Source organism: Pelobates fuscus, chromosome 6 (genome assembly GCF_036172605.1).
Source record: "Pelobates fuscus isolate aPelFus1 chromosome 6, aPelFus1.pri, whole genome shotgun sequence".
Classification (NCBI taxonomy): Eukaryota; Metazoa; Chordata; class Amphibia; order Anura; family Pelobatidae; genus Pelobates; species Pelobates fuscus.
The window spans coordinates 267,085,943-267,108,743 of NC_086322.1; the positions used below are offsets into that span (position 1 = coordinate 267,085,943).

Sequence of the window (22,801 nt, forward strand, 5' to 3'; positions counted from 1 at the left end):
TTCCTGTCATCAGGTTGGTTTTCCAAGCCTAGATAGTTAAGCATGTCTAAGGGACAGCCACTTGTGGAAAAGAATTGTGGCTGAACAAAACACAATATAAAAGACAGCATTTGTAGTGCTTGGTCAGATCGAAAGAAAAGATAGGAAAGCGTGTGATTTAATGTGCGTCGTTTAAATAAAAATTTGCTATGTATTTTTAAATCTGGCCTTTAACCAAGCATCGATGAACTCTCGATAAACTGGAAAATAGGTACAATTCAAGATGTGATATTTTCCCTGTTAATGTTGATTGCGTCAGTGGATATGTCACATTTAACACCGTAAGGAACAATGGTATTCTGTGTTGCTATATGGATTTTTACTATCCAGACACAAAGTCAAGATGAAATACCGTGTTTATCCACCATTAGCAGCTCTGTAGAGTCTTGTTGATACCAACATGTGAGACATTCCATAACAGAGTAGAATCATGGAAGCAAGATAGAACCAGATTGTTCAGGAACTAAAATGTGATTGTTTTGCTTAAGGGGTTAAAATAAAAGCTGTCTAATTGCAAGGACTTTCTATAGGGCAAGGGAAAAGGCTGCCAAACCAGCATTTTTTTTATAACATAAGACCACCAGGCAGGCTGTTATTATTAGTATTATTATTATTATTGCCATTTATATAGCGCCAACAGATTCCGTAGCGCTTTACAATATTAGAAGAGGGGGGATTTAACTATAAATAGGACAATTACAAGAAAACTTACAGGAACGATAGTTTGAAGAGGGCCCTGCTCAAATGAGCTTACAGTCTACAGGTTATCAACCGAAAAGTGTTGCTCAACAGAATATAGACAGCCTATGTTGCTTGAGGGAAATTAAATAAATCTAATTTAATATTTATGCAATCTAAAATTCCAAGATTAATTAATTGATAGTTCTTCAGCAACAAAGGGATTTTTACATATTTTGATGTTACACCTGACTGCAAAGTGAACTGACATGTAGAAGGAAAAAAAACAAAACAAAAATAGCTGACTTGGCAATCCTGCCTGATGCAGCCATTTTAAAGATGTTTCAAAGAGGATCATGGGAAATGAATTGTCGGTAACCTGGGGGGGGGTCACAGGCAGCCCTCACAATTACAATTATTTATAAAGCGCCAACAAATTTCGCAGCACTGTACAAAAGATAAACCAAGACAAACAATTAATTCTGACAAAACACATTTGACATACGGGAAGCGTAGGTGAAGAGGTCCTTGCCCAAATGAGCTTGCAATCTAAACTATGCTCTTATTAGTGTATCGCATTCAATTGTATTTTTTTTTTGTATCCTCTTATTTGCACTTGAACTGCAAAGTTTTAACTGATGTGAATTTTTGGGGGAAATCAAAGTCAATTTTTTTTTTTTCTAAATTAGGGCCCCAGTACCTGAACCGGTAGTATTGTTTAGATTGGACGTTTGTTTGGGCAGAATCCTCTTCACCTGCTGTTTCCCATATTTCAGACATGTTTTTTTAAATGTTTGTCTTGTTTACTTATTGTACAGCACTGTGGAATATGTTGCCGCTATATAATAATTGTAATAATAGTCAACATTGATCATTTTTCCCTGCTTCTTTTGTTTTGTCCTTTAAAGTAAAACCCCTTTAAATTCTCTTCAAAATCCCTACGCTCCCCTTAGTAAATAACTATGGCAGAGTTGAACTTTCATGATGAGAGTTATTCCTTGTATTATTGTCTGGCACAACAGAGACTTTTTTTTTTTTTACATTCAAATGAACATTGTCAGCCTACATCAAAAGGTAAATTAAATAAACATCTCTGCTGTGCATGACAAAAAAAAGACTAAACTCAGACAATGAATAGGTTTGAAATACTAAAGGTAAATAATGCCCCAATAGTGGGGAAATCTGTACAATTGGGATTTTACATGAATAGTGTTGTTTTAACGCTTTTGGCTGTTTTTCTAGTCCTTTTCCTCTTTGTTCATATTTATTCACTTTTTTATTCCTTACTGCACCTCATTTTATTTTCCGGTATAATTTTGTTTCTTTTTTGGTTCAATCGAAGTTACAAATATGAAGCTTCCATTGCATAAAAAAATAAATGCAAATATGTGCCTGTTGTTTCTAACCAATTTTGCCACCAATGTCAGAATGGCAGATTTTGGCAGAGGTAAAAAAAAAAAATATTACGTTATTTTTTTTTGTCTAGACTAGAAATGATCCTTCAAATTGCGAAATCTTATTTTTTCCCTTACTAATCATAGGCGTGTGCACAGGGTGTGCCTGGGATCTCAGGATCTCCCCTGTCCGCTCATGCAGAGGCGGCGCTATCCGAGTGCCGGCTCTGCTCTAAGCCTCCCCTCACCGACCCACAGGCAGTGAGGGAGGCAGGAGAGGACCAGGGGAGCTATTGCCGGCAGCTCCGCCGGGTTCCTCTCGCGAGATCTGAGGGTTGCCGCGGCAACGCTCAGATTTTGCGAGAGTGAACTCTAGCCCCGCAGGCTAGAGTTCACTCACCACTGGACCACCAAGGAAGGCAGAAAGGATCCCCCCTCCCTACATAATGTAAGAAGGGAGGGGGGATCTTTATTAACTAATCTGACCCCACCTCCACCTCCACAAATCACCCAAACATACAGCACACACACACGTACATCACACAAACAGCACACACATACAGCACCCCCACACACAGCACACACACACACAGCACCCCCACACACACACATCACCCTCACACATACATCACACACATACATCACACACAGCACCCTCACACACACAGCACCCACCCACACACATACGTCACACAAACAGCACACACATACAGCACCCCCCCCACACACAGCACTCTTACACACACAGCACCCCACACACAGCACCCCCCCCACACACACACATACAGCACACAAACAGCACACACACACACTCCACCCACACACACATACAGCACCCCCCACACACAGCACCCACACATACACAGCACCCACACACACACACAGTACACTAACAGCACCCTCACACACACAGCACACAAACAGCACACTCACAAACAAACACACAACACTCACACACAGCACACTAACAGTACCCTCACAAACACACAACACCCACACACAGCACACATACAGCACCCATCACAAACACAGAACACCCACACACAGCACACAAACAGCACCCACACACAGCACACTAACAGGACCCTAACAAACACACACACAGCACACTACCAGTACCCTTACACACAGCACACACACACACGCACACACACACAGCACACACACACACACACAGCACCCACACACAGCGCACACACACACAGCACCCACACACACACACAGCACCCACATACACACACACAGTACACTAACAGCACCCCCCCACAGACAGTACACTAACAGCACCCTCACACACACAGCACAAAAACAGCACCCTCACACACAGCACACTAACAGTACCCTCACAAACACACAACACCCACACACAGCACACTAACAGTACCATCACAAACACACAACACCCACACACATTACAATAACAGGACCCTAACAACACACACACACAGCACATTACCAGTACCCTCACACACAGCACACAAACAGCACTCTCACACACAAACAGCACCCTCAAACACAGTACACTAACATCACCCTCACAAACACACACAAGCACCCTCACACACAAATCACACTACCAGCACCCTCACACCACCCTCACACAGCACACACAGCAGTGTATGTATGTGTGTGTGTGTATATATATACAGGGGCGTATTACCCGCGAGGCAAACAAGGCATTTGCCTTGGGCGGCATTTTCCAGGGGGCGGCAAAAAAAGCCGCCCCCCAAATGCCCAAGGCAAATGTCTTGTTAGCCTTGCGGCTAACAGACATGCTGGGCTGCTGCTTGGCGGTCGGGCGGCGCTGCTGGGCGGGCGGCGAGGGAGCACTTCCTTTGAGCTGTCTGCTCAGCTCCCTCGCGCGCCGCACAGTGAGGCTGGGAGCCGGAATATGACGTCATATTCCGGCTCCGCCTCCCAGCCTCACTGTGCGGCGCGCGAGGGAGCTGAGCAGACAGCTCAAAGGAAGTGCTCCCTCGCCGCCCGCCCAGCAGCGCCGCCCGACCGCCCAGCAGCCACTGGACCACCAGGGAAAAAAGAAGGTCCCCCCCCCAGCATTCCCAAAGGTAAGGAGGCTGGGGGGGTTAAAGTAAAAAAAAAAAGCCACTGGACCACCAGGGAAAAAAGAAGCCCCCCCCCCCCAGCATTCCCAAAGGTAAGGAGGCTGGGGGGTTAAAGTAAAAAAAAAAAAAGTGTTAATGTGAGTGTCTGTGAGTGTGTGTGTGTGTCTGTTAGTGAGTGTGAGTGTGTGAGTGTGTGTGTCTGTTAGTGAGTGTGAGTGTGTGTGTCTGTTAGTGAGTGTGTGTGTGTCTGTTAGTGTGTGTGTGTGTGTCTGTTAGTGTGTGTCTGTTAGTGTGTTTGCCTGTGAGTGTGTGTGTGTCTGACTGTGTGTGTGTGTTTGCCTGTGAGTGTGTGTGTATGTTAGTGAGTGTGTGTGTCTGCTAGTTTGTGTCTGCTAGTGAGTGAGTGTGTGTCTGTTAGTGTGTGTCTGTTAGTGAGTGTCTGTTAGTGAGTGAGTTTGTCTGTTACTGAGTGTGAGTTTGTCTATTAGTGTGTGTGTTTCTGTTAGCAAGTGTGTGTTTCTGTTAGCTAGTGTATGCGTATCTGTCAGTGAATGTGTGTGTGTGTATTTAGAATGCGGGGCGGGGTAAAGGTTGGGTGGGGGTGGCGCGCGGGGGGGGGGGGGGGCGCCTGAGTTTTGTTCTGCCTAGGGCAGCACAAAACCAGGATACACCACTGTATATATATATATATATATAGAAGGCGTTATGCCTGAAATTGTGGGAGGGATTTCATGCCTATTTAAACCCTGCGTTCCCCCCACTCACCTGTCTGCGACGATTTCGGAAATTCGCTTTCATTTCCGTTTTCACAGACCTCCGACGTCATTCTGCCGCGACGCGCGTGCACGGGCCGCCGGGTTTTTCGTGAGTATCTTTTCACACGTGCGGAAGCCATTCGTCGATCTCATACAAACCGTAAGTCTATTCGAAATATCTTCCTTTTGCGCATACGTTCCGTTACAACCGCTAACTGTTTCCAGTTAATACTCGGCAGCATCGTGCAACTACCATTACGCTCAGCCAGCATCGTGCACCTATCGTTACACTCAGCCAGCGTTGTGCAACTATCATCACACTCACATGTACATATAGTTATGTATATATTTGGCTTCATGTATTTCTATTAGCAGAGATTGTATGCCTGAATGGGATAAGAGTGTTGTATTTTCCGGCCACTTTCTCGCGAGTGCCATAAAGTTTAATGTTCGGGTCATGTAGTGGCAAATATTTTTCAAAGAATATTCTCCATTTCATCTGCCTTTTTCCCGTTGTGATAACGTGACACACCTGTGGCTTGAACCCCGGGGGAACAGCAGAAGCAGTATACGTTACCCATTAACGTCTGAGTCCCCTCCTGTTTGCACTACAGCCCAAACTTTTTCAGCAATTATTTCATGGTCTCTCAAAGCTAATTTATTCGGTATTCATTTGTAATAAATGCCTTATGTTTCCCTTTCTGAAGCGCGCACATTTAAATACTTATACTGTTTGTCTGGTAATCTGTGGGCTATAAGATTGCAAATGAGGAAGGCCGTTCTGCTTCTATGTCTCTCTCACTGTTTTTGATACATCCCATGTCTCTCTCTCGCTATTTTCGATCCCCCCCCCCCCCCCCCAATCCATCGTCTGTTAGGTTTTTCATTATCCAACAGCTGGATATGTTGATACATTCATTTGAACTCGGGCAGTCATACAGCGCTCTTCTACTTGGCAGAGTTTATGGCTGTTCTCTTCCCGTCGAGATACTTTTATGGACACGTGTTTTTATTTCTGGTTATCGCAAATGTGGATGTGTATATATATATATATATATATGATTCTTACGAATCACAGCAGTTCTAGACCGCTTTCTGACCCGAGTACAACCTAATGTTGCTCTGAGCACATCACTAGTTCTGGATTCACGGTGGAATTATTTGTATCCCAGCTGCATGAAAGAATATCAGCAGAACGGGTAACAATAATGACTGTGAGGCCTCAAGTAAAATGAGTTGCAAAGTTATGATGGTGCGTGGGATGGGCCGTCTAGGTCATTACTACCACGTTACATAGCCAACAGGGCTGCAGGTAATTTGTCAAGTTCGGTTTTTCAGCCCATCTGCTGTCCTTTCGCAGGATATATATTAACCCTTGCAGTGCTGGTACTGTTTCCACAGTTGTTTCCATGAAGCTGATATGTTGAATCCTGTGCAGCGTTTTTTTTTTTTTTTTTTGTTTTTTTTATAGGGACTAAGTCACTATGCTCTTAAGGTCCGAATACGTTTGGAGAATTCAAGTGAGTTTGAGTTGGTGTGAAAGTCAGATCTCTTTCAAATGAATGGGTAGGGCACTCTCAGGGTCATCTTTGTTGTTGGTCGTCCTCAGTATAATCGCAGATGCTCTGACTGTCATGCACGCCTTACACTCATCAACACGCACTTGTAGACGCACAGCTTTGCATACTCGACAGTTATGCCGCGCATTATATTACTTCCCTATTTATTGATCCTTTCACATTCAGCGTTGCATTAAGTCCTATCATTGTCTGATTACCCTGCCTTGTTCACCTACGCTGGCGGGCACACATGTTACTAGACGAGTGAGTTTAGGTTGGTATAGCAGTTCTGGCGAACAGGCCTCAGCACAGGCAGGTTCGCGTTTTACTGGTACCATGACCATGATCCGCGCCCCAAAAAAAAAAAAAAAAATCTATATAAATATATGTATACTTGAATGATCTCGTATCGCATTGCACTACAAGGCCACGACATGGCACCACGAGCCCCGAGGGCCATACCTACGTTTATACGCACATTCTAGTTTAAACGTCCCGACCGTCTGGACTCTGTCACGCTCACAGGGCGCTCCAGTATCGGGCAAGCAGTACGATCCTAACTCATTACCACCCACGTTTCGTTCACTGGTATGTCCTCTCTCCCTGTCTTCCCATCCGTCTTAGTTAGCAACCGCTGGCCGTTAGGTTCCTAGATGCCCACTAGTCGTTATTTCCCCTGGCTTCTTTGCCATAGGTTAGTGGTCCCGCGAGGCCAACACCCATCCTCATACTCGGAGGTACTTTGCCCCCCGGGCCAAATCATAGTTAGTCGCCTCGCATTGTGGCATAGAGAGGGCCTCATCTGTCACTCCCATTCTATCTTGTGTTTAACTGTCACCGAGAGGCCGTCACCCCGCCACCTCATTCAGTGGCCACGCTACCCCCTCACGCCAACGCATAGATAGAGCCTCTCAAGCCGCTTGGCAACTAGCAGGGCCTCACCTGTCACCAACCTAGTGTAATCGTTTCGCCGCATCGCGGCACTAGCTAGTCGGCCAGCACACACACGCGCTTGCGCTCCTAGTCAGCTGGGAGGGGGGCGGCACACCCCGGACCCGTCAAGCATACTCACTGTTCTAGATCCCATAACCACTTCAGGTATCCTAGCGCTTTTTTCCCGCCTTAGTTTCGTTCGCGCATGTCATTCTCCTACATTGATGCAAACGGTATTTCTGAACTATCGTACTCGGCTACTCCGACGCTTTCAATGCGTTATCTCTTACGGGCAATGGGTCTGCTAGATGCTTAGTTCTTGCAGTACGTGGATACCTACACGTATTTTACCCAACCTATCGCTCACTGGCGATCCTTAGGTACCACGTACGCTACGCGTCCAAACCAAGCTAGGAGACTCCAAGTCCAGCGGTTCCTCCAACAACTTGTTTCAGGCATTTCTTTCTTATATTTAGTCGACTTGGTTTGTTGGGTCTCACGTTGCCCTCCACTTTGCACGTTGTTCGGATTTGGCCTCGTATTGGGCCATCGTCGGGTCCTCCAGGCGCTGACGTGACGCACAGTGTCTGCTTCCGGTCTCATGTATTACGGATTTACCGTTTATTTCTTCACGACGTTTTGGGGGGCACTTTGGTATATTGAGTTCTGATTTACCGTTTATCGATTCATACTATCACTCAATTTCCACGTCGGCGTCGCTTATACAAGCAATGCAGGATAAGCTCTAGCGATCTGATGGGACCGGGTGCTCAGTATTCCCACTTGTTTCATGTCGAACATCGAGGCATCACCCAGCCTCCATTTTTGGCCAGACAAATACCTTTCGAATCCTTAATCTACTAATTGGGACTTGTCTGCACGCCTGACATTCACAGGGTCCTCCATGCGCAACCAATTCACTTGTCACGCATTTGTCGTTGTTCACGCTTCTCTTTATGTAGGCTTAAGCAGTCCATCGGGAGTTACTTTCGGTCATGCTGGATGTTTTAATTTAAGGCGTCACACCTCATGCATCCTGTTGTACAATCTTTCACGATCTCATGCCTACCAAGTAACTGCTATAGGGTACTCGCTATACGAACACATATCGTCTTCAAATCTCGTCAAAGCTCCTCTTCAGGTTCCTCTCTCGTGCAAACATTTCCCTACGGTGGGTCACGGCTTTGCACTCTATTCTTCGATTCACGTCACGGCAGTTTCATCAGGCGCCCGTTACAGTCCTTTTTCGCTATGGTTTAATGCAGGCAATCGCACGTGTTCGGTTAGGTTAACGCTTCTCCACAAGAGGTTAATACCCTGCCGCGCTTAGATGGTACAAGTCCACATGGCCTAAGTCGTAGGTAGGGCTTCTCTCAAACACAGGGCTACCGGCACGGCCTCAACTCTTACGGGATAGTCCTTATCTTCACCTATTGGTTCCCATTAGCTAGCAGCTCTACTACACGAGAAAGCTCAATGAGCCTCTGAGTTTTGCATTATTTCAAACTTATTACGTTTCCTTCATCCTCACAGCATGCTACAAGAACTAGCTCCAGGTATCGTATTTTCTTTAATAAACGCTAACCCTGACGTCCCAAGTTCCCCTGCAGTTTCCTCCGCTTTAGCCACTTCCGAAGTCCTGAAGTCGGACCTTGCTTAAACGTAACGGTTGAGATAAAAGAACTCGCAGTCCAGATTGCCTCTGCCGGTCAAAAAAGGTATCAATCATGCCTGAAGTTAGAGTCTATGCAGGTAAGATTTGTCCACTAATACTAAGCAAACGTACTCTACGGCTTACGATATGTGTAAGTATTGTATGCGGTTCAAGATGCTAAATGCGTTCCGATTATAATGGTTGCTCGTACAATTTTGCCACATCTCTCAAACAGTTCATGCCATACATTCGCTCCTCGTTTGTTAGTCTTGGCCTCAATCCAAAATTCCTTCTCGATACATTCATTCCGTGTTAGGGCCGCCACAGCAGCCTCAAGTTATCCAGTTCCAACTCGTCTCGTAGAGAAGATAGGTCGCTGGAAGTCCTCGGCATACAACCGGTACATTCCAAATCCAGAAAGAAATCAGGCTCGCTTTCTATAATATGTCTAAGTGATTTGTTATGTCTAATAAATGTCACACACTTTTTGGCCCTCTTTTGCAGGCCTAACCTCACGTCGGTTTCGGCACACCTCAACCGACTCTCATATATTAAAATTACACACAGTTTTAATGTGCGCCCCTTCCATAATCCCGTACACAAATAGAAGGCGTTATGCCTGAAATTGTGGGAGGGATTTCATGCCTATTTAAACCCTGCGTTCCCCCCACTCACCTGTCTGCGACGATTTCGGAAATTCCCTCCCACCACACCCTTTTCATATATCATTATACCTGGGTGGGCCCTCTTTTGCAGGCCTAACCTCACGTCGGTTTCGGCACACCTCAACCGACTCTCATATATTAAAATTACACACAGTTTTAATGTGCGCCCCTTCCATAATCCCGTACACAAATATATATATATATATACATACACACACACACACACATATATATACATATACAATAGGCTGCGCACGCCTATGTTACTAATATTAGTATTTTTTCCTTGTTTTGTGAATGCAATCAATGGTAAAATCATCAGGGAAAAAAGGAGCAAAAAATTCAAAAGATGAATACTTGACATAAGTGGCAGGAAGACAGATTATTTTGGAACACTACAAAAAGGGCAGAAAAAAGGCACCAGTGTTTAATGTGTGAAAAATCAGTGTTACATGCAAGAAAATGGCGTATGCTTGAAATGTCCCCCATGTACCTCAGTCATAATGGTAGTTTCACAAGGTGTTTGGTACTTCTCGCGATCTAGAGCAGAGCGCTTCTCCACCTTCTCACGGTCTGTCTTCAGCTTGCGATCTGCACCCTTTGGCTAGCAAAGAAAAGAGAGAGAGTTAATAGGTGGAGAGGGCTGTATAATAGGACAGTTAGATGGGAGAGAAGAAGAAATATAAATGGAAATGATGTGAGTGAGGTTTCGAAAAATATATAATATCACTTTATCATTAACATACCGTAAACACTTTGACTTGGCAGCTTGCTGAATAGAGATGTTCTGTAAAGCTACCCTCGGACTCTCCCCTGAAGGTGTCCAACTGGATCCGGAAAGGGGCCCCTTTTTCACCTCCATTCTTTTTCTGTGTAAACTCTGTGCTGATGCAGTTAACCTGAAGTAGAGAGAGTGATAGATGCCCACTATCACATATATATCGAGATCCCAACAAACACAGGGTTCTAACAATACAATTCTAACTATGGCATTCTGGTCTACTTTCTTCTTGAGAAAGCTTTTTTTTTTTACACCTTTGGGTGTTTTCAAAGACTTCTACCACCCTCCACAACACATGTCACTTCCTACCAAAGCTTTGCCCCAAGTTACCTGGATAAATACAGATGTTCTTTTGCTTGGGTCCCACAGGAACTCAATGGTGTTCAGGGTACTTGGATTTACCAGTGGATCTATCACACCTACCGACAGCGGGACATCTGCAAGAAACAACAAAGTGTAAAGCTCAGTATGCCATAAATATGGAAACTAGTCATTAGCCATTATTCTTTGCATGCTGAAATCTTTATGGTTTTTGCATTAGATAAATAAATGTTTTGCATAATGCTGCATGATAAGTCTGCCTCTTTAGCCACGCCCCCTCACTCCAGAAAAAGACTTCCTTATCAAGTGTATGTACACAGCTCAGCTAATGACAGTATTGAATAATCTAAACTACAAAGGAACCTGCATTAGAAGGAGAGGACACCCAGAAATACATATAGTTAGGCGATCACTACCTGTTTCCAAGTTTCTCTGACTGTCTGCAACCAGGTTGTGAATTAAAAGCAGTTCACTCAGTGCTGTTGGTGCTAAGGAATAAAAGGTTAAAAAAGGGGGGGGGGGACCGGATGCCCAAGCAATATATTGGGGGGACATTGAGGCCTCAGAGACTTGGGGAATAGTGGAAAAATATGTAGTTGCATTTTAAGTGGTCATTTTCTCTTTAATAAACTGGTGTAAATAGCAGTCACAGGATGATATAGGTGTCACTCTCTTTTCTTAAATCTGTTTTTCATCGAAGCACTATATATGTACCTATGTCCAAGATTCGATCCCCTGGATGACTCCACTGCCATCTCTCCAGCTGCTGTTTCTCACTATATTGTAGGCGTCTGTCATGAAAAATCACTCGAGCCACAGTCTGTGAAGTGGAAAAAGAGGTGAGAGAGTTACACAGGTAGTTTTCTATGAAATCCAAATTGTTTTAATAACATTATGCACGGCAATGACAGCGTTTACCAGGTATGTGAATTGTTTTATTCATTTAGAACCTTCTTCTACTGATAATAGCTGTACAGCATTGAAAGGGACATGAGGTCTGCCCTTTGCTTGCTCCCTCTCTCTAGAACATGGTAAGGGCAACGAGGTAGGATGGCACTGCCCATTATTTGATTAACTCTGATCATCTATATTGATACATTACAGCTATATGCCTTAAAAATAAACATGGCCAGAAACCCCATGCCTGTAAATAATGTTAAATGAACACATCTAAGTAAAACACAGTATAAATAATACATGAAGTCCTCACCTTGAGAAACCTACGGCTCTCTGGCATATCTCCAACTCCTTTCCAGTTACTTAACATGCGGATCTCATACGACTGACCTGCAGCCAATCAAAGCAAAGCAAAATGATTGGTCAGTACAATATGTAAACATGTAAAAATTAAAGCCGGCACAAAACGTCTGTCCTACTACCATGATAAATCCAAATGCCACATATACTTGAGCATTATTGTGTGTACTAACGTAGGGCTGATTTCTGGGTAAAGTGTGCCCACAATGTTTGCTTTAATACACTACCTTGACTCTAACAACAAATGGCTCCCCCCCACCCCCCCTTTCTTATTTAACCATCATAATCATAAGTCAATGTAGCCTGTTTTGTTCCACCGCGCCTATATTACTTTTGAATGGGATGCTTCCGCCATTTTGAGAAAGTTGATCAACAGTGACCTAAGAGATATGAGTCCAGTTCTCCACCTCAAATGTTTTGGTACAGACAAAGACTTGTGAGATATTGAGTCTGTTTCTCCCTCTGATGTTTGACACAGACAGAAACAGTTTGACGATAAACACAATCTATTTAGGTAATCCAGATTTTTTTTTCTTTTGATGTCTGATCCTAAAACCTATTATGAAATAGGACCCTGTTTTACCCCCTAAGGGTCACAACACCAGAACTGATCTAAGGCACAGTATTACTGAGGATATTCATTTTTGTTTTTCAAAAGCTTTAGAATACAGATTTGTGTTTTTAGGTAATGGTGTAAAATGAAGTACTGTACTTGAAATTAGGTAATAGTGTAACATGATTTTTGTGTAAAATGCAGAATATCAAGATTGGAGTTCATTGGCAATATGTTGTGTAAACATAGAGCTAATGCATATCAATGTTTATCTAGTGTATACAAAACTTTAGAATGTTTGTACTAACGCTGGCTCCGGTAAGGACCGGTCACAAAATCTAGATGGTGTTTTCATTCACTTAATTTAGAGCATGATAGCATTGCAATTTTATTTATTAGAATTCAAATCTGTTTATTATACAGGTATAAATGGCTGGCACCAACATATGTATCAGATACATTAATAGGTCTTTATTTAACCCTTTTAGTACATTGCACACGTGTTACACTCTGTTAATGTGTAACTTCTTCCAAAATCGACAAGGAGATTGCTATGCATGTTTTGGAGAATCTATTGTGAAAGTTCCTTAATTAAAATTTAGCATAACTTTAACCCCTTAAGGACACATGACATGTCTGACACGTCATGATTCCCTTTTATTCCAGAAGTTTGGTCCTTAAGGGGTTAATAACACTCCATAAATAGGGACAAGATGGAGTCCAAGTTTAATGGCATCCATTTATCCACTTCAGTTTGCGATAGACTGACCCATAATTCTCCCATGTCTGTGTTGACTTTCAGAGGCAACGATAGCACCCATCTTTGTATCTTTGAGTCTATCCGGAGTGATTATGATGGATTGACTTCCATGTTTTGACAGTATGGAAGCTTTTTATATAAATATATATATATATATTACTGACTAAAGTTATGGAATATACCTGTTGAATATGTTACAGCTGCTGAAAGCCTTACTTTTCTGAGATAAAGTAAGCTAATATTCTGATTGGTGGAAAATGCAAAGCAGCCAATCAGAACACAGATATTTCATATCGTAATCAAAGGCCTCAAAACGCACAGGTTACAGTGAAATAATGGCAGCCCCTGGTCTGCTGTAAAATGCACACACTGCATGGAACCTTTATATTTAGACTTAATAATGCTATTTTAGTTTAATGCAATGTACATTAGCATTACGGTGTAAATATATTTATTATATTTGACAGATTATATAAAGTGGGGGAAAAAAATATCAAAATGTAAACTTCACAGCGTTGAGGTTTCATTACTAAGCTTGTAATAACTTGTTTAAATTTCCTGCCAGTGTGCTTTATCAATAGATATTATAATTACATGACTGTCAAGACAGATGACAAAATGTAAGTTACCCTGGTTGAGGTAGGTGAGTGTCTCCTCATGTATTTTGACAGCAGGAGAGCTGGGTGCACAGAGGACACATTGAAATGCTGGGAACACTGGAGTACTTTGTGCTTGCTCTTCCTGCTTCAGAAATGGGAGCTGCAGTGAATCCCTGCGACGGAAAAGACAATAATTAGTATTATTAATAATATATATATAATGTATCTATAGTATAATGCAGCTCACGGAAGGAGCCACATACCTCTAAACTTATCAAATGGACAAAAACGTACACTTCAATTTTAGGGGTGTGGCTGGGGTATGGCTGTAGGGGCTGTTCTAAATTTTTTTAGGTCACTTAGTGATAACAATTTATGCAACTAAAATGTTAATTATAACAAGAACAATGTATCGTATTTACACAGACTGATTTTGAAACCCATTTATTGTAGTTGAAAGACACATTACTGTGACGTGTGGAGTTCATAGAATCATAGAATCATAGAAACATAGAATGTGACGGCAGATAAGAACCATTCGGCCCATCTAGTCTGCCCAGTTTTATAAATACTTTCATTAGTCCCTGGCCTTATCTTATAGTTAGGATAGCCTTATGCCTATCCCACGCATGCTTAAACTCCTTTACTGTGTTAACCTCTACCACTTCAGCTGGAAGGCTATTCCATGCATCCACTACCCTCTCAGTAAAGTAATACTTCCTGATATTATTTTTAAACCTTTGTCCCTCTAATTTAAGACTATGTCCTCTTGTTGTGGTAGTTTTTCTTCTTTTAAATATAGTCTCCTCCTTTACTGTGTTGATTCCCTTTATGTATTTAAATGTTTCTATCATATCCCCCCTGTCTCGTCTTTCCTCCAAGCTATACATGTTAAGATCCTTTAACCTTTCCTGGTAAGTTTTATCCTGCAATCCATGAACCAGTTTAGTAGCCCTTCTTTGAACTCTCTCTAAGGTATCAATATCCTTCTGACGATAGGGTCTCCAGTACTGTGTACAGTACTCCAAGTGAGGTCTCACCAGTGTTCTGTACAATGGCATGAGCACTTCCCTCTTTCTACTGCTAATACCTCTCCCTATACAACCCAGCATTCTGCTAGCATTTCCTGCTGCTCTATTACATTGTCTCCCTACCTTTAAGTCATCAGAAATAATCACCCCTAAATCCCTTTCCTCAGATGTTGAGGTTAGGACTCTATCAAATATTCTGTACTCTGCCCTTGGGTTTTTACGTCCAAGATGCATTATTGTGTTATACAATACACTCACACACCAACAACATGGAAATCCTAAAAAAGAGGAACAATACGAGAAAAAAGAGGGACAGAAGGTTTTTTTTTTTGTCCAAAATAAGGACTTTTCCTCCTTAATAGAGATACTTGGGAGGTATGGAGCCATGCAGTGGAGGCTCGTCCATAGGGAAACTTGGAAATTTTGAAGTAGTAAACAGTAGTTTAGAAACACTAAGGGAGCCTGTGTGTGTCTGAGTGATTGTGTGTGTCTGTCAGTATGTGTCTGTGAGTGAGTTTGTCTGTCAGTGAATGTGTGTGTGTCTGAGTGATTGTGTATGCCTATCAGTGTGTGTGTCTGTGAGTGTGTGTGTGTCAGTGAGTGAGTGTGTGTCTGCGTCATTGTGTGTGTATGTCAGTGATTATGTGTCTGTCAGTGATTGTGTGTCTGTCAGTGTGTGTCTGTGAGTGAGTCACTGATTGTATGTGTCTGTCAGTTTGTGTCAAATCAGTGTGTGTGTGTCTGTCAGTCAAAGTGTGTGTGCACTAATGTAAATTAGGGGGTGCCCAATTTCCGTCATGCCTAGGGCAGCACAGATCCAAAATACACCACTGCACCCTTTAACATCAGCGATAGACAGAAGTACACAAAAAAATAGATGAGTTGATAGACGATATCGAAGATAATTGAATAGACATAATTAAAGTTCTATGCACTTGGGCATTTAGAGGTGAAAAGTGGTTAGAGAACAACCCAGGGAGCTACGGTCCTGCCTATTTGACACTTGGACATCACTAATCAATAGGGGAGATCTTCCCGATCAGGCAAGCATTTAGTGAAAGGAGTTCTGAAGGATTCCCTAGTAAGGGAATGCTAATAATGCATTAATTGCATAGACCTTGTATATCATGCCAATGAAAAGTAAATGCACAAACTTGGTATTCCATGCCAATAAACAGTAAGTACAAAAACTTGATATATCATGCCAATTACATTTAAATGTGTAAAATTGGTATATCATGTTAATGAGTAGTTAAGGGCAGGCATACATCTTATATGTATATCATGTCAAAAAGCATTACTTTTGTAAACTAGGTTTATCGTGCCAATGACATTTAAATGCATAAACCCTGTATATCATGCCAAAGAGCAGTATATTCATAAAATGTGTATATTGTGCCAATAAGCCATATGTGCCTCCAAAAAGTGTGCCAGTGCCATATATGCCCCCAAACATCCTGCCAGTGAGTGCAATCTCTCTGCCCCCCAGCAACTTGCTCAGGCACCTTGATTGTATTGCCAGCACTTGCTCTGCACCCAGATACCTTGCACTTACCCATGGACCCAGATAGTAACCCCTTTACTTACCCCTGGATCTAGATGGTTTCCCCTGCACTTACCCCAGGACCCAGATGGTATCCCTTGCACTTACCCCAGGACCCAGATGGTATCCCCTGCACTTACCCCAGGACCCAGATGGTATCCCTTGCACTTACCCCAGGACCCAGATGGTATCCCCTGCACTTACCCCAGGACCCAGATGGTATCCCCTGCACTTACCCCAGGACTCAGGTGGCACCCCTGCACTTACCCCAGAATCCAGATGGCACCCTCTGCACTTACCCCAGGACCCAGATGGCATCCCCTGCACTTACCGCAGAACCCAGATGGTATCTCCTGCACTTACCCCAGAACCCAGATGGCACCCCTGCACTTACCCCAGTACCCAGATGGAATCACCTGCACTTACCCTAGGCCTCAGATGGTATCCCCTGCACTTACCCCGGCTGACATTGGGGATCCCATAATTAAAGGGACAGTCTTAGCACCACAATCACTTCATGTTCATGAACTGATTTAGACCCACCGATGCTGCCCTTGCAATTTTGCAAACTAAAACAGTACCATTTCTGAGAAACAGCTATGTTTCTCTTTTACAGTTTCTGTACCTATAGTTGGAAGGGGGAGGAAGGCAGAACAATCCTGTCTGTCTGCCTCTCGCCCTCCCCTTGCAACTCGGGAACTCAGATGTCGCGAGTTACATGACCCGTGACCTCGGACTTCACCAAACGTGAGGAGAGTGCAAGGGGCAGGCACTCAGGATGTCTGTGCCCATACACAGTGCAGAGGCACAGTGTGTGCACCCACTAGACACCAGGGAAGTCCTGAGGATGCCATCTGTAGTAGCGCATGGATTAGTATTTCCTCCATAGGAAAACATTATACATGACGCTGGATGTCCTCATGCATTGCGTGAGGACATCCAGCATCAGTTAGGCGTCCAAAGGAGGTGGAGTTAACCCTCAAAGTAATTATTGCAGTTTATAAAAAAACTGCAATTATTATCTTTGCAGGGTTAAGGGGCCTGGGACTATGCACCCAGACCACTTCAATGAGCAGAAGTGGTCTGGGTGCCTATATTGTCACTTTAAATATCTCTGTACTTTTGCTTTATAGAGGATGAGATGGACAACATATGACCTGAATGTTCAAACATAGCTAAGGCTATAATTGTGATCATTAGTTATTACTGACGCGGTTTCTGCTCATTTTAAGTCATATCATTGCTTTATATGATTTTTCCAGTATTAAGACCTTTTGAAAGGATACTACTGATTGAATCACATAACAAAACAACCTTTCATTTCATAAAATAACAAATAATGAAAAAAATAGAGAAATGTAACACTCAGATATAAATGGCATGTTCACAAAACCTGGAGAACTGAAAGGAAAATTATTTTATGGTAAAATAGCTAGTTTGAAAACTAGATGAATTGTCCAATTATTTGTTTCCAGCCTATTTTGGGCAAATATTTATTTAGGGCTATTTATAGGATCCTTGCTCTGCCTTTAAATGCAACACAAAATATCTAACATTTGTAAAATGAATTCACGTTTTCGGATGAATTATGGAAAGAATCACATTTCTAGTGCTATTTGACATATACAAATTAATAATCATTATGAATTTCAACAAACAAATGTTAATGAATTAATTAGAATGTAGGAATTTAAGACATTTATTAGCTTCAAAACATTTTATCTAAGTCTGCAAGGCCACAATACCCAAACTATGAACTGAATGGACAAAATGTATCAAAATGTTCTGTTCCAAAAAATGGTACCAAAATTAAAAAGAGGAGGAGTCACAAATGGAATGTACCCAGTTTCCAGTTTCTACTGGTTTCCAAGGTGACTGCCCCACTTTTAGTCCTTTGGTGTCTCTGTGTATAAGGCATTCACTATAAGATATAGGAATGAATACAAAACATTCATAAAAATATCTTTCGGGTGTTCAAGTGTACAAAGTTCAGTCATTATGGTACTTCTATATTATAATCCCAAAACTCAGAGCCGGCCTGGGTCCAAGGATGAAATGCTGCCCCCCCCCAACATATATGCGTCTGCAATGGTAGTGTGTATATGTGTGTGTGCTGGTGATGAAGTGTGTGTCTCTGTGTGTGCTGGGGATGAAGTGTGTGTCTATGTGTGTGCTGGTGATCTCCTGAGTGTGTGTGTGCTTGGGAACTACTGAGTGTCTGTGTGTGTGTATCTATTATAATAGAATCAACCCTATAGTTTCAGATCCATGGTTTGGTCCAAAGGCAACATCAAGCATAAAGAATGGGCTGTCTGCATGAGTACCCATAAGGATGGAGGGATGGCTTGATGAAGAATGGAGGGATGCTTCATGTTGTGCTCCATAGACCCTCTACTATATCAATTTTAGTCCTATTGTGGGTTGCACTTATCTCACCTGTAGACAGAGCTGGTTGGGCTCTGGTAATGTTCAGCTGGTGTAGGCCAGTAATGGTCAGGTTGGCTGTGCCAAAACAGCATGGTGACTTCTCAGATCCTAGAAGTACAATAATTCTTGTGAACAAATCCCTGGTAAGTCAGGACGTAGTAGTGTAATATTCCTAGAAGGGTAAATACTGTGACACCTGGATGCGTAGACACTTTTTATACAGCAAATGAAAGACATTTAATTTTCTGTGATTGGTTGAAACTCACCTGGGATTCTATTTCTCTTACCTCTAATTGGCTGTTCAGGTTGTCTTTGTCCTGAGTTCAGGTTTAGTAATTGTGTGTATAAATGTGTGACGGTGTGTATACATACACAAACAAAGAGACATCACAAAGTGAATGGTGTTTACATGTAAACAAGAACACACTTACAGGGGCAAACCTGCAATCACTAAACTTTAAAGTACACTATGTACATACTTCACACATTCCCACTGGATGTGAGATGCTGGTTGTTTAATCCTATCATTGCCAGGGTTCTGCGAAACACCAATTTAATGAATCTATGATTATTATTATCACTATAATCATTATTATATCTTTTGCATGTAGTATTGTACAGTTGCAAATTTATTTTATTGAGATATGATAATATTGCATACACACACACACACACACACACACACACATATATATGCAGAGTTGTTATTTTTTATTCTATTATATTAAGTATTAAATGAACAAATCTATTTATTGTTTTGCTAGAATGCATTACAGACATGGTTATTCACACAACTCTGAATTGGAGTGAATTAAAAACCAAATGGCAGAAGTTTATTAGAAAATAGCCTAATTGTGACTAATGGTGAATAGTTTGTGACATTTGGTTTGAGCTTGTTACATTTCCAAGTTTAGTTTGGATAACCCTGAAAGAAACATTTGTGTGTCAGATAGCAGGCTTGTTGGTTAATGTAGAGGATTGTCGACAGAGAACACATCAGTATGAACCAGTTTTACAAGAAATGTTTTAGGATAAACTTCAGGTTCATTATCCTGCATGCACAGCAAGTGATATGACTTACATCTTTCTTTAGTCGTTGTATTGGATTTAAGATACCAGATAGAGCTGCATATAGCAGGCTTGTACAGCTTCCAATGCCAAATCAGATTTCATTAGCTCGCCGAAGGCTAGTCACCGTATTAAATAACGTAAGATATTCAAATTCAGCTGATTGTGTCAAAACATCTGTTTCCTTGTTCTTCTTAATATACCTACTTAATAACAAACAAAAAACTAAATCCTTTACTCCTATTAATATATTATATCTTCTCTCTATAACTCCTCCTATTACTCCATCTAACCTCTCCCTATAACTCCACTATTACTCCATATAACCTCTCCCTATAACTCCTCCTATTACTCCATATAACCTCTCTATAACTCCTCCTATTACTCCATTAACCTCTCCCTATAACTCCCCCTATTACTCCATATAACCTCTCCCTATAACTCCTCCTATTACTCCATATAACCTCTCTCTATAACTCCTCCTATTACTCCATATAACTTCTCCCTATAACTCCTCCTATTACTCCATATAACCTCTCCATATAACTCCCCCTATTACTCCATATAACCTCTCTCTATAACTCCTCCTATTACTCCATATAATCTCTCCCTATAACTCCTCCCATTACTCCATATAACCTCTCACTACAACTCATCCTATTACTCCATATAACTTCTCCCTATAACTCCTCCTATTACTCCATATAACCTCTCCCTATAACTCCTCCTATTACACCATATAACCTTCTACCTATAGCTCCTCCAATTACTCCATATAACCTCTCTATAACTCCTCCTATTACTCCATATAACCTCTCCCTATAACTCCTTCTATTACTCCATATAACCTCTCCTTATACCTCCTCCTATTACTCCATATACTCTCTCCCTATAACTCCTCCCATTACTCCATATAACCTCTCACTATAACGCCTCCTATTACTCAATATAACCTCTCACTATAACTCCCCCTATTACTCCATATAACCTCTCCTTATACCTCCTCCTATTACTCCATATAATCTCTCCCTATAACTCCCCCTATTACTCCATATAACCTCTCTCTATAACTCCTCCTATTACTCCATATAATCTCTCCCTATAACTCCTCCCATTACTCCATATAACCTCTCACTATAACTCATCCTATTACTCCATATCACTTCTCCCTATAACTCCTCCTATTACTCCATATAACCTCTCCCTATAACTCCTCATATTACTCCATATAACCTCTCCCTATAACTCCTCCTATTACTCCATATAACCTTCTACCTATAGCTCCTCCAATTACTCCATATAACCTCTCTATAACTCCTCCTATTACTCCATATAACCTCTCCCTATAACTCCTTCTATTACTCCATATAACCTCTCCTTATACCTCCTCCTATTACTCCATATAATCTCTCCCTATAACTCCTCCCATTACTCCATATAACCTCTCACTATAACGCCTCCTATTACTCAATATAACCTCTCACTATAACTCCCCCTATTACTCCATATAACCTCTCCTTATACCTCCTCCTATTACTCCATATAATCTCTCCCTATAACTCCTCCCATTACTCCATATAACCTCTCCCTATAACTCCTCTTATTACTCCATATAACCTCTCCCTATAACTCATCCTATTACTCCATATATCCTCTCCCTATAACTCCTCCTATTACTCCATATAACCTCTCTCTATAACTCCTCCTATTACTCCATATAACCTCTCCCTATAACTCCTTCTATTACTCCATATAACCTCTATCTAAAACTCCTCCTATTACTCCATATAACCTCTCTCTATAACTCCCCCTATTACTCCATATAACCTCTCTCTATAACTCCTCCTATTACTCCATATAACATCTCTATAACTCCACTATTACTCCATATAAACTCTCCCTATAACTCCTCCTGTTACTCCATATAACCTCTCTCTATAACTCCTCCTATTACTCCATATAACCGCTATCTAAAACTCCTCCTATTACTCCATATAACCTCTCTCTATAACTCCACTATTACTCCATATAACCTCTCCCTATAACTCCTCCCATTACTCCATATAACCTCTCCCTATAACTCCTCCTATTACTCCATATAACCTCTCTCTATAACTCCTCCTATTACTCCATATAACATCTATCTATAACTCCTCCTATTACTCCATATAACCTCTCTCTATAACTCATCCTATTACTCCATATAACCTCTCCCTATAACTGATCCTATTACTCCATATAACCTCTCTTTATAACTCCTCCTATTACTCCATATAACCTCTCTCTATAACTCATCCTATTACTCCATATAACATCTATCTATAACTCCTCCTATTACTCCATATTACCTCTCCCTATAACTCCTCCTATTACGCCATATAACCTCTCTCTATAACTCCTCCTATTACTCCATATATCCTCTCCCTATAACTGATCCTATTACTCCATATAACCTCTCTATATAACTCCTCTTATTACTCCATATAACCTCTCCCTATAACTCCTCCTATTATTCCATATAACCTCTCTCTATAACTCCTCCTATTACTCCATATAACCTCTCTCTATAACTCCTTCTATTACTCCAAATAACCTCTCTCTATAACTCCTCCTATTACTCCATATAACATCTCTATAACTCCACTATTACTCCATATAAACTCTCCCTATAACTCCTCCTGTTACTCCATATAACCTCTCTCTATAACTCCTCCTATTACT

At 41.8% G+C, this 22,801-nt stretch overlaps 1 protein-coding gene across 1 annotated transcript in view; it reads right to left on the reverse strand.

Moving 5' to 3' along the window:
• The window catches only part of LOC134565804 (transcription factor CP2-like protein 1), a 29,850-nt gene extending 10,669 nt beyond the window's left edge, over positions 1-19,181 (reverse strand). Inside the window, exons 1-7 of the mRNA XM_063425461.1 lie at positions 19,022-19,181; positions 14,042-14,184; positions 12,053-12,129; positions 11,557-11,662; positions 10,852-10,958; positions 10,487-10,639; positions 10,234-10,344 (exon numbers count right to left, since the gene is read on the reverse strand). Of these exons, the coding sequence (XP_063281531.1) occupies positions 10,234-10,344; positions 10,487-10,639; positions 10,852-10,958; positions 11,557-11,662; positions 12,053-12,129; positions 14,042-14,184; positions 19,022-19,104 (780 nt within the window). The 5' untranslated portion in view covers positions 19,105-19,181. The remainder of the gene's footprint in view (positions 1-10,233; positions 10,345-10,486; positions 10,640-10,851; positions 10,959-11,556; positions 11,663-12,052; positions 12,130-14,041; positions 14,185-19,021) is intronic.
• Between the last annotated feature and the right edge of the window lie 3,620 nt (positions 19,182-22,801).